This window comes from Alexandromys fortis, unplaced genomic scaffold (assembly GCF_014885135.2).
Source record: "Alexandromys fortis isolate MF-2015 unplaced genomic scaffold, M_Fortis_MF-2015_v1.1 scaffold_263, whole genome shotgun sequence".
NCBI lineage: Eukaryota > Metazoa > Chordata > Mammalia > Rodentia > Cricetidae > Alexandromys > Alexandromys fortis.
In genome coordinates, this window is record NW_026068165.1 from 118797 (window position 1) to 132316 (window position 13520).

The 13520-nt window shown below is 37.6% G+C and overlaps 1 protein-coding gene across 1 annotated transcript; it reads left to right on the forward strand.

Moving 5' to 3' along the window:
• On the forward strand, positions 1-936 carry LOC126492031 (olfactory receptor 6C3). Its single transcript, XM_050128130.1, has one exon. The coding sequence runs from the start codon at positions 1-3 to the stop codon at positions 934-936; it is 936 nt and encodes a 311-aa protein (XP_049984087.1).
• Positions 937-13520: the final 12584 nt, after the last annotated feature.

Consider the following 13520-nt stretch of genomic DNA (forward strand, 5'->3'; position numbering starts at 1 on the left):
ATGAACCACACGGAGATTACAGAATTCATCCTCGAGGGCCTTTCTGACGATCCTGACCTCCAGATTGTGATTTTCCTCTTTTTATTAATCACATATATATTAAGTGTCACTGGCAACCTGACTATCATCATTCTGACTTTTTTAGATGCTCATCTACAAACACCAATGTATTTCTTCCTCCGGAATTTTGCTTTCTTGGAAGTCTCATTTACAAGTGTATGCATCCCTAGGTTTCTAGGGTCTATTGTCACTCGGAATAAGACAATTTCCTATAACAACTGTGTTGCTCAACTCTTTTTCTTTATCTTCATGGGGGTGTGTGAATTTTACATTCTCACTGCCATGTCCTATGACCGCTATGTGGCCATCTGCAAGCCCCTTCACTACACGACCATCATGAGCAGGAGACTCTGCACCCTGTTCGTGCTGTGTGCCTGGCTGGGAGGGTTTCTGACTGTTTTCCCACCCCTTATGCTTTTGCTCCAGCAGGATTACTGTGCTTCCAACATCATTGATCATTTTGCATGTGACTTTTTTCCCCTTTTACAACTGTCTTGCTCAGATACATTGTTTCTAGAAGTGATTAGTTTCTATGTTGCTCTGGTGACTCTGCTCTTCACGTTGGCCTTGGTGATTTTATCTTACATCTGCATCATCAGCACCATCCTGAGGTTCCCATCTGCCAGCCAGAGGAAGAAGGCTTTCTCCACCTGCTCCTCTCACATGATTGTCATCTCCCTCTCTTATGGAAGCTGCATCTTCATGTACGCCAACCCCTCTGCAAAAGAAAAGGCGTCATTGACAAAAGGAGTGGCAATTCTCAATACCTCTGTTGTCCCTATGTTAAATCCCTTCATTTATACCCTAAGGAACCAGCAGGTAAAGCAAGCATTCAAGGGTGTAGTACACAAATTATTGTTTTCTGTAAGTAAATGAAATTAAAAGTATGTTAAAAATAAAGAACTCTATTAAGATATAATTAATTATATTCTTGATATTATTAAATATCTGTGTTAAGCATCATTGTTCTCTTAGAGTTTCTTTGTGTGCTATGATATAATAAATTTAATAGTTTCACAGTCTGCCTCTTTTATTTCTACAACCAAGTGTACATAATGCATTGCTTTTTGAAATCTTTAATAAATGCTGACAGCCTGGGAAAACACAAGCCAGACCAAATGCAGTTCCAACAAAGAAAATCAGGCACAAAGTTCCACCTCTGGTCTAGGAACTGTCAACAATTCCTAGAGGCAAGGAAAGAAAGGGTTAGTAATTTTCTGACAATATAGACATGGGTAAGTTGATCACATTCCTGTCAAAGGCCACACACCTAACAATATTTGAGAAGCACAAATGGCCTTGGTGGTCCAAAGAGGACAAGGACACAAAGTAGAGTGAGAAGATGGTGGCCAGGTCTGAGAATTGTGAAAAGGAGGATGAATCTGATCAAAATATGTTGTACTAAATTCCCAAATAACTAATAAAATAATAAAATTTATTTCCCCTATACAATTTTCTGGGGATGACACATATTTTCTAAGAAATACTCTATGGGAGAATGTCACATGGCAGATTTAATTATGTTTGTATGTCCATAAAGTAAATATATTTTGTCATCAAATGATTTAAGAATAAAGTTACAAATTGTATTTCTCATATTTTCAAGATAAATTGACATTTTGATAGCATATAAATATTCTATATGTTCTCCATTCTCATTCCCTACAAACAATATGCTCTTTAACAAAACATCTTAAATGCAAGGTTATAGTTTGTAAAATCTAAAACCTGCCACACTTGTTTTCTCTGTAAATTAAATGAGTTACTCCTTCAGAATGCTAAAGCTAATTTGGGAATGCTCTCTAATTATTCCAACCATATGGCCATGATTTCAATAACTCATCTTCTGCCTCGAGGTCTCTGTGGCTAATTAGTAGTTATACTGTAAGAGCGTTTCGTCTTCAAATGTTCATGCCTTCTTTCATGTCCTCCCAACTAATGCAGATGAAAAAATGTTGTATCTAATACACATTATTTCTAAATATGTAGAGCACCATAACATACAAACAGAAATATGAAAAGTGAATAAAGTGTTTTATGTCAATTTTAATATATTTGAAAGGAGTATCTTTGAATAATGAATGGATGAAAAGAATAGGCAAAAGGTATTTGAAAATATTTAAGTCAGAGGCACATTCCAATATTTACAATATTAAAATGACTATGAAACAAGATATTTTGTTTCTGCCCCAGAAAAAAAATATTTTATTCTCTTAGATTCCATATATTGTGTTTTATTTGTACTGCCCCCTTCTCCACCTCCTCCCTGATCCACCCCCATCTCTCTGCTCACCCAATTTTATGTACTATTTTTTCATTTTAAATTGATCATATCCAAATATGCTCCATAATTTATGGGTGGGAGGATATCTCCAGGAATGTAGTCAACCTACCAAGTGAAGGTGAAATGGTATTTTGGGGGTTCCTGCTTCATAAAGAGTCTGCTAGATATTTTTCAGGACACAGGAAAAAGTGACTGACAAACTGCTAATATAGGAACTGTCTTTGAAACTTCCTGCTTCATGGAAAAGTCTGATGGATACTATTGGCCTATAGGCTGAAGATGGATGCCCCAATGGTACAGAAGAACTTTGGATGACTGCCCAGGCAGTGAGATGTCTCTGTCAATTCTGGAGTTTTGGAAGTTGCTTACAATGTACTTTCTGTTTACTTAGGTAATATTATATCCTTATGGAGTCTTTGATGGAGTTGAAGAAAAAATAGTTATAGTTTTCATTAGATATGACAAAAGATAAGGTAGATATAAATATTGTAACTTTAATTCTTGCTTGATACCTGTTTTGTTGTATGTAAATTTTACTATGTTAAAGTTAAAACCTTCCTTCTTATTTAAACAGAAAAGGGGAGGTGATATGGGGTTCCTCTCTGTATACTACAAGAAGAAATCCCTCTGATGAAGGCTGAGAGGTACATAATTTATAGGTATAGAATTAAGTCATTAAAAATCACTCTAAATAGTATATCAATTTATCAGAAGGATAATGGTAGGTTCTCCTCTAGGACTTATAACTTTTCTAAGGCAGATTTTTGACCCCAGTAATGGTGTCATAGGTGGGTTCCGTCTTAGGAAGCAGACATTAAATCTAGTTAAGATTCAGAAACTAAGGGAAACAGAAACAGCGACTCCCAGGGAAACACTAGGTGGAGCCAACAGAAGCAGGGAAACCTATGCAAACGATGGGAAAAGGACTGAAGGAGCAAGAGTGGTGGAGGATACCACGAGAACACAGACCACAGAGTCAACTAAGCAGGGCTCCTAGGGACTCACAAGCATGGACCCCATAGGGGTCTGAGGTAGGTCCTCTGCATGTAGGTTATGGTTATGTAGTCTGGTGTTCTTGTGGAACTCCCAACACTGGGAGCCGTATATGTGTGATGAGATGGGGTGCAGTGTCTGACTCTTTTTCCTGTATTTGGGATCCTTTTCTTCCTCCTGGGTTGCCTCATTCAGCTGTAGTACGAGGATTTGTGCCTAGTCTCATTGTAACTTGTTAGGCCATGTTCAGAGGATACCCTGGGAGGTCTCCTCTTTCATTTGAAGAGAAATGGAGGAGGAGTGGATCTGAGGGAGAGAAACAGAAGGGGGAGGAACTGGGAGGAGATTAAAAAGAGAAAACTACAGTTGGGATGTATTGTATAAGAAAAGAATAAAAGAAAAATATTTAAAGCATTTTAAAGGAGATTTTATCTTACCCTAAACAGAGTGACTAAAATTTTAATAGAGAGGTAGATGATAGATAGTTAGATGATAGATAGATAGATGATAGATAGATAGATAGATAGATAGATAGATAGATAGATAGATAGATAGATGATAGATAAATACATTTTCCTTATTTATTTTTACTTAAAAATTTCCACCTCCTCCCATTTCCGTCCTCTTCCCCCCATTCCCCTCCCCCTCCCTCTCCAGTCCAAAGAGCAGTCAGGGTTCCCTGCCCTGTGGGAAGTCCAAGGTCCTCCCCACTCCATCCAGGTCTAGGAAGGTGAGCATTCCACAAAGACTAGGCTCCCATAAAGCTCTACATGCAGTAGGATCAAAATCCAGTGCCATTGTCCTTAGCTTCTCAGTCAGCCCTCCTCGTCCAATAGTTCAGAGAGTCCGGTTTGATCACATGCTCCATCAGTCCCAGTCCAGCTTGCTTTGGTGAGCTCCCATTAGATCAGCCCCACTTGAATTTTGCATGCAAATGGATGGAAATAGAAAACACTATCCTGCCGGGCAGTGGTGGCGCATGTCTTTAATCCCAGCACTGCAGAGGCAGGTGGATCTCTGTGAGTTCGAGGCCAGCCTGGTCTACAAGAGCTAGTTCCCCAGGACAGGCACCAAAGCTACAGAGAAACCTTGTCTCAAAACTCTTTGGTCTGGAGAGGGAGGCGGAGAGGAGAGGGGCATGGGGAGAGGGGGAGGGGGAGGAAAAAGGGAGGCGGAGAGGAGGCGGAAATTTTTTAATAAAAAAAAGAAATAATAAAAAAAAGAAAACTATCCTGAGTGAAGTAACCCAGACCCAAAAAGATGAATATGGTATGTACTCACTCATAAGTGGATTCTAGTCATAAATAAAGGACATTGAGCCTATAATCGGTGATCCTATAGAAGATAAATACATTTTAGAAGGCGGCAAATGTTTTCTTAGATTTAGGGAGGGGAAAACACTTATTCACTGCTTGTTGAACTGCACACTTGTACAGACACTAGAGAAATCAGTGTGGAGGTTTCTCGGGAAACTAGAAATAGGTATCATGTGATCCAACTACTTACAACATTCTTAGGTGTGTTCCCAAATGACTCTATATTGCATTGCTTGCTTATCCATATCCATGATGCTGTACTCACAATGAGGAGATTGAAATAGCCTAGATATCTACCAACTGTGATACATTTCCACAGTGGAATATTATTAAGCTGTTAACAAAAGCCAATTTATGAAAATCACACTCACATGGATTGAAATGGAAGTAACTATTCTGAGTGAGGCAAGCAGACACAGAGAGACAATGTCACATGTTTTCTTTTCTATGTGGATAATGTGGCCATGAAGGGAGGGTCACTTCAAGGGAGGAGAGATAGTAAGTGATGATATAAGGGAGGAAGGTGGAGGGTGATAATAAAATGTTTTGAATATTTTTACCACAGAGAAATAATTTCTAAGAAAACAAGTTTGACTTGATTAAATATTGCACAACATTCACCTTATCAGAACAGCATTATATACTTTACCATACATGTGATTTTTATTTTTTATATGTCAGTTAATTGATTTAATGTTATAAGTAAAATTCATGAAAAACATTTCTTTTGTCTCTGAAAGCTGATCTCTGTTTTGCTTTTAAAGGAAAGCTTTAAAGAATAAAGTATTTTTGGTTGGTAAAGTAGCTTTTTTTCTTCCTCATTTTGAATTTATATCACATTCTTTCCGGTATGTAAGATGTCTGTTAAGGTGTCTTCTGCTGCGGGTATTGGATCTCTTGTGAATGCTGTTTCTTTCTTTCCTCTTGCTGCTCACAGGGTCCTTTTTGCTCCCATCTCAATGGTTTGATTACACCAAGACTTGAGGTAGCTTTTCTTGAAATAATCTTAATTAGAAATCTTTTTTTCCTGTTCTGAGATATTTTACCTTAGTCTGTAAGAAATAAGAAAACCTATTACGTTTTCTGTAATTTATTTAAATAAGCTTTTTGTCATTTGTTTTTCACTACTCCATGTTGAATGCTAATGACTCATTCATTTCTTTTTATTCTCAAATATTTGTGAGCTATTTTCATTGTCCCTTTTATATTATGAGTGTTTATTTCCATCAGCTTCACAAATTCTTCGGATTGTTCAGTTTCGATGATGTTGCTTTCTATTGCATTTCATTTTTATTATTTTGAGTTTCTATTAAATTTCTCTCATAAGTTTCAGAACTTTATATCTGTACTTTATTTTTTATAAATTTCATACATGAATACTATAATCCAGTTTTCTGAACATCTATTAGAACATCTATTTTGAATATTTTATAAAGAGTTCATGCATCTTCCTCTTGTGCCAACTATGACATTTTTCTTATTCACTAGATAATACCATGGCTCCTTGGCTATTCTTATTTCTTAGGATCAAGTATTAATACCTACTTTTAAAGAACTTATGTGTTCCTCTTAAAATTCCTGAAGCTGATTTCAAGAAATCTTGGTAAAACCTTCGGCATGATTCCCAAACTCCTAAATGCATCAACAATCTGTAATACAAGTGGGCAACCTAAGCCAAGATTACCACAATCAGAGCAGAATGGAATAGACTACTTTGGCCTCCAAGGCTGGCTCAGGACCAGAATGTAATTCTATAGCCACCACGCACGCCTTTAATCCCAGCACTCGGGAGACAGAGGCAGGTGGATCTCTGTGAGTTTGAGGCCAGCCTGGTCTACAAGAGCTAGTTCCAGGACAGGAACCAAAAGCTACCGAGAAATCCTGTCTCGAAAAATTAAAAAAAAAAAAAATTCTATAGCCACCAAGCAAGTGCAATACTGAGGGAACTTGAAGATCAAAGTCTCTATGGCCTTCTATCCAAGTGGTTTGCCTAATCCAACACTATCACAGTAGACTGATGATGATGTAGATCACAGCTTGAGTTTGTGAAGGAATTATGGATTCCCATGTGCAAGAGTATTATTGTTCAGATATGAAATGTCCCCTATATGCCCATGAGTTTGAACACTTGCCCTCAGTGGGCGTTACTCTTTAAGAAGGCTATGAGACCTTTAAAAGCTGGTTATTTCTGGAAGGAAAAGATCACTGGAGGCAGATCAACTAAATTTTGGATAAAACGCAGTTCTGGTCCTAGTTATCTCTGATTCCCAACTACTGATATATAATGTGTCTACATTCCTCACATCCTTGTTACCCCAGTCTTGAGTTAAGCCCCAAATATTCCTTCCCTGTCATTATGAGTGTAGATCTATCCCCTTAAACATGATCTGAAATAATCCTTCTTACATTTCAGTTTTTTCTCTCAGGTATTCTGTCACAATGACAAAATTTAACAAAAATTGGTATCGAGAAATAGGTCAATGCTATGATAAATGCAATGTGGCCCATGGGATTTTGGAAACGGTTGTGGGAGAAATGTCAGAGTATAGAGCTATAGGCTAGAGGAGTCTTAGGACACTATAACTAGAATGTAGTAGGTGATTCTAGTAAATGTTTGGAAAATCAAGCAGGAAACACTGTGTTCCTGAAACTTCAGAGAGGGACAAGGACTCTGTCAGGAAGTGAACGAGAAACTAAGGTCTCTTTAGTCTTTTATTTCTTTCTATTTGTCTCACTACTAGTTGTAAAACTTTTCAGCGACCAGCGCTTAAGGAATTGAATGCATACATGCTTAATGCGTTTGTTCCTGAAAAGAACATAGAGAGATTGTGAAGTGTAGTGTAAGCTGAAAATACCACATTTACAACATTTCAAGTCGTAATTATTTACACAAAAAAGATTCATATATACACAAGTATAAGCAAAACTTATAATTTAAAAAAGTGATACAGTGGAGTAAGTCAGAATGCAATAAATGCAACTTGAAGATAATTTCCCTGTGCTGGTATCATGAAGAACATTGAATGGATTTACCTGAATGTTAAGGATTGGAAAGACATCCTGTGTCTAGGCTCCCCCAAAACTCAAACCCATCCAGTGGCCATACAAACTACTAGCCACACCCTGCCCCCCAAATTTGCCTATCCTCCAGAAACCTCTGTGGAACTCAGAAACAAAACTTGCTCCAATACTGAAGGGATTTAAGAGACACACCCCACCCCAAAACCCGCCTACCCTCCTACAACCTCGGTGGAACTCTGAAACACATATTGTTCTAATATTGAGGGGACTTAAAAGGTGAGTGAACAGCCACACGGTGGGACAACCCACTCTCTAGGACCTCCCCAGTGGGAAAAAAAACCTGGGTAGTTCCCAAACTCCCTTGGCTTTTCTAGCCAGGCAGCAGGGAGTTTCCTGTGGCTAGGCTCCCCCAAAACCCAGACCCATCCAACAGATGCCCCAATCTACTAGGCATATCCGGCCTAAGAACTGAGATCTTGCTATAATACTGAAGGGACCAAGAACTTGCTACAACACTGAAGGGATTAAGAGAGAGCACCAAGAGAACAAACCAGGAGAGAAGACCAAGAGAACAGGCATATAGACACCTCAAAATCTTTGAGTCAGACATTGACAGTACAGTGCAGACCAAGAAAAACTCCCAAACACTCAGACAGCCACTGCAAAAAAATGGACCAAGATGCAAAGACACTGTCAGCCTCATTTGAAGGAAGAGATAGGTAGGCACCAATGCAAGAATTCATCCAAAAATACAAAAATCAAAACAACAGAATGCAGCAGACACTCAACAGGAAGACTTGATCATCCTAACCTAAAAGAAGTAGAAGAAAATAACTTTAAGAGTAACTTTATAAAAATGATGGAGAGCTTTAAAGAAGAAATAAAAAAACTCCGATAAAGAAGTGTAGGAGAAGACAGAGAAAAAATTGAAAAAATTAATAAATCCCTCAAAGAAAACCAAGAAAAAAAAACAATCAAACAGGTGAAGCAAATAGTGGAAGATTTGAAGAATAAAATACAGGTAATAAAGAAAACACATACCAAAGGAATTGTGGATATGGAAAATCTGGGTAAACAAACAGGATCTACAGAGACAAGTATAACTAACTAACAGAATACAAGAGATAGAAGAAAGAATCCAGGTGCTGAAGATACTATAGAGGAAGTACACTCAATGGTCAAAGAAAGCAATGAATTCAACAAATTCTTAACACAAACTTCCAAGAAATTGGGAACACCATGAAAAGAACAAGCCTAAGAATAATAGAGGTAAAAGAAGAAGAACTCCAGATCAAAGGCACAGAAAATATATTCAACAAAATCACACAAGAAAACTTTCCAAACCTATTTAAGCATATCCCTATGAAGGTACAAGAAGCTTACAGTGCACCAAATAGACTGAATCAAAAAGAATTCCCTCTCCATATAATAATCAAAACACAAAGCATACAGAATAAAGAAAGAATATTAAGAGCTACAAAGAAAAAAGGTCAAGTAACATATAAAGGTAAATATATCAGAATTACATCTGACTTCTCAAAGGAAAGCACGGAAGCCAGATGGTCCTGGAAAGATCAAAAACACCAATGATAGCCTATGCTGGAGAGGATGTAGAGTAAGGGGAATATTCATCCTTTGCTGGTGGGAATGCAAACTTGCACAATGACTTTGAAAATCAGTATGGCAGTTTCTCAGAAAATTGGGAATCAACCTACCTCAGAATCCAGTAATACCACTCTTGTGCATATACCCAAAAGATGCTCAATCACACTACAAAAGCATTTGTTCAGCTATGTTCATAGCAGAATTATTTGTAATAGCCAGAACCTGGAAATAACCTAGATGTCCCTCAACTAAAAAATGGATAAAGAAAATGTGGCACATTTACACATTAGAGTACTACTAAGTGGTTAAAAATAATGACATCTTCAATTTTGCATGTAAATGGGTGGAATTATGAAACACTCTCCTGAGTGAGGTGATCCAGATGAAAAAGATGAATATGGTATGTACTCACTCATAAGTGAATACTAGCTATAAACAAAGGACATTAAGTCTATAGTTCATGATCCTAGAGAAGTTAAGTAATAAGATGAACCCAAAGAAAAAAATATACAGACCCACCTGGAAATTGGAAACAGACAATATCTCCTGGAAAAAATGGGAGCATGTGGATGGGGGAGAAGGAAGGTAGAAGGGAAAAAAGGAATGGAGAAGCATAGGATTGAGGAGAACTTGAGGAAATGAGATAGTCGAGATGGATGAAGGACAGAGATGAGAGCAAGGAAAGAGATATCTTGATTGAAGGAGCTTAGCAGAAACCTGGATCTAGCGAAATTCCCAGGAATCCACAAGGATGACCCCGCCTATGACCCTAAGCAATAGAGGAGAGGGGACCCGATCTTGATTGCCCTGTAATCAGACTGATGATTATCTTAAATGTTACTGTATAACCTTCATCTAGAAACTGATGGAAATAGAGGCAGAGACTCACATCAGAGCACTGAAATGAGCTTCCTGTCTATGAAGAGTGGAAGGAATGAGAATTTGAGCCAAGAAGTCAAGATCATGATGAGTTCACCTACTGAAACAGTTTATCTGAGCGAATAGGAGCTCACCAACTCCAGCCAGACTTAGAAGGAACAAGTACAAGACCAAACTAGTTCCTCTGAATGTGGTTGAAAGTTGCATGGTTGGGGCAGATTGAGAGGCCACTGGCAATGGCACCAGGATTTATCCTTCCTGCATGTACTGGCTCTTTTGGGATGCTGTTCTCTTTGGATGTATACCTTGCTCTTCCTAGATATAGTAGGGAGGGCCTTGAACCTTCCACAAAGCAATGTGCCTTACCCTTGGTTGCCCAGATTACAACCCTCAGAGAGAGACCACTAGAGAGGCCCAGGCTGTAATAAGCAAGGTTTAATCAGCATAATACAAACGTGTTTGGATCTCATCTTCATCTCCATTGCAGTGAGGTAGAGAGGAGTTGTATCTCCTCTGTGGGGTGAGCTTTTAAAGCCATAACTACAAAGAGGCTTTTCAAGCTGCATTGGCACGGGTGCAAGGGTTTTTGCTCCCTCCCATTCTAGTAAGTCAGCTTTTTCCTTGTTCTAAGAGCAAGGCCATCTTTATCAGCCTGTACCAGGTGGCTGGCTGGCTGGGCTAAGTGACCTTGTGCTTGGGATCTCCCTGGTGGGAGAGGGGAAGGCCACTATCTTCCTGGGAAAACATTCTGCTAGTAAATTTCTTCTCGCCCCTTTGAGAATAAGGGGCGAGGGTCCTACACCCTCTCTGAGGGTGGGCTTGGAGGGTGTGTGGAGGGTATGGGAGGAGGGGAGGAAGTAGAAACTTGGATTGGTATTTTTTTAAAAAATCTAATAAATTTTTTAGAAGAAGAAAAAATACATACATAAATATAAAATTTTAAAAAATGGATTAGAAAGACAGTCAAAACACATAGGTTCTCAACCCTGTTGATTTAAAAATACATTTAAGTCCTACAATAAATCAAAGTAACATCTTATTGTGGCAAAGCAAAAAGACTTTACCAAACTTCAAAGGATATAAGCATGGCAACTATCCAGAAGACAGGTCCAAAAGAAAAGCATGAACTCATACAGTAAAACAATAAATAAGTAAACTTCAGGACTAGATAGATGGTTAAAAGCACATAGAGCTCTTCCAGAGGACCTGAGTTCAGTTCCCCACCTGCAAATCCAGTACCAGGAAATCCAAGATCTCTGGCCTCTGCAGGCACCTGCAGTCACTTGCACACACACACACACACAGAGATAATCACACATTAAAAATAAAATGAAAATTTTTAAAAGAAAATAAAATTCTATTACATATTAGTCATATATTTGCCTCATTTACTCTGAATTTTGCATACTTCCTGTCAATATTAACAAAAAGAAGCAAGTTTCATCTGTCTCTTAATGATGACTCTCCATGGCACTCTGTTTAATTCCCTGGGGCTAACAGAAAGATACAGATAAAGTAAGACCAACTCCAGGTCCACCTTGACAGCATACCGAGATAGCAATCTTCCTTATTTTTTTTTTGATTACTCAAACCTTCATTTTCAAAATAATGTAATATTCTCTTAAGCTTAAGGAAAATATTACTTTTTTATGGGTGTAAATTATAGTGTTGCAAAATCTTCACTTGAAACACCCATGTAAATGGAAAGAAAAAATGTTTTAATAAGTGCTTGTGTTGTGTGAAGAGGAGCAAATGGAAGAGGTCCTCCATTAGCACAGGCTTCCCTGTGTTTGTCCATGGAAGAAGAAGAAACTAGGCATGCCAAGAGTCAAACTCTAGTCTCTAAGCAAGAGAAATATGATCTGGAGAGGCACAGCAGAGACTTATCATCACCTTCGTCAGTCAAAGTGAAATCAAGTCGGTTATCGAGCCAACTTGGCAGCTCGGAAATTATGGCTAATTAAGAAAGTAAGATTTCAGACTTCGTTTTTAAGACGAACCCATAAGTAAGTTTGTTATCTTTGTGTATTGTACAATATTCCAATTTATTTAAGCATTTACAGTATTATCTCTACATACATATATGTAATGTGAAAACTTAATGAGGTCTTAAGGGGCTGTATAAAGGAAAAGGGCTGTTTGTGTGCTTGTGCATGTGTGTGTGTGTGTGTGTTTGCATGAGTGTGTGTGTGCATGCGTGTGTGTGTGCATGTGTGTAATGAAAGCAGAGCAGGAGGAGGAAGGAAACCAGGGACAAGGAAAGAGGCAAGATGATGAAGCAAGTTCTTACTCTTGCCCTATGTACAGTGTAAGATACAATGATGTATATACATAAAATGTAATAATGAAACCCATTATATAGTGTCCCAAGTTAAAAATAGCTTGAAATATTTTATATACATTTCTGTGGGCCCATGGTCCTTTTAACACTAAAAACTGAATAAATGTTATCAACAAAAACACTATTAATTAGAACCCAAAACAGAAACACTAAGTACCAGATTATTCTCTCACAGCCCCTATGTTTGATGTTATACTGTAATAGAAATAGAGTTTTCAAAGAGGATTTTCAATTATTTGGAAGATTATTTACTTCCTACAAATATTATTTGTTCATTTATACAGAAATATTATGTTAAAATTGAATTACACATTTTGTGAATTAAATGTATCTAGTTAATGACTTATTATAAAAATGGTTTTCCTTTCTTGTCTTCTTTTTGTCTTTGTATTATAAAAGAAAGAGTTTAATCACACTAGGAGAAAAATATCATTATCCAAAGGCCCTGAAGTGTGAAACACACATGAGAATGCCTAAACATGTCCACAGTAAACAGCTTGCTTCTCCAGGGAGGCGGTCATCAGAGCCAATTGTTGCCGGACTTGTGAAAAGTTTCCTAAACCACAGTGCATTTAGTTTTATAAAATATAAATCTGTAGGTAAGGTTAAATTACCTCTAAAGCTTTTGAGCTGTGTGTTTAGATTATGCCATGTTCTAGACTAATTTTTACAATGTTGCAGGAAGGGAAGATCAGTTACACTATTTTACATGCTTCAACAGCCAACTCAATAATTTTTTAAATTATTATAGATCTATTTTAAAACATTGAATAGAAGTTCAAGTGATATCAGAATTTTAATTTTAATAGCTATAATGTGTTTTTCAGACAGCAGGTTGAGCAACAGAGGTTATTTGATTTGAATGGAAAATAAGGAAAGGCAAGTTTTTGTTTATTTCATAAGACTTCATCTTTACAAATGTTTTCTAAATGCCATGCCCTATCTTCAATACTATTTCATGTGTTTTGTAGTATAGAGAAATATACCTTTATGTTTAGAGGGGATGAGACGAAGATCTACA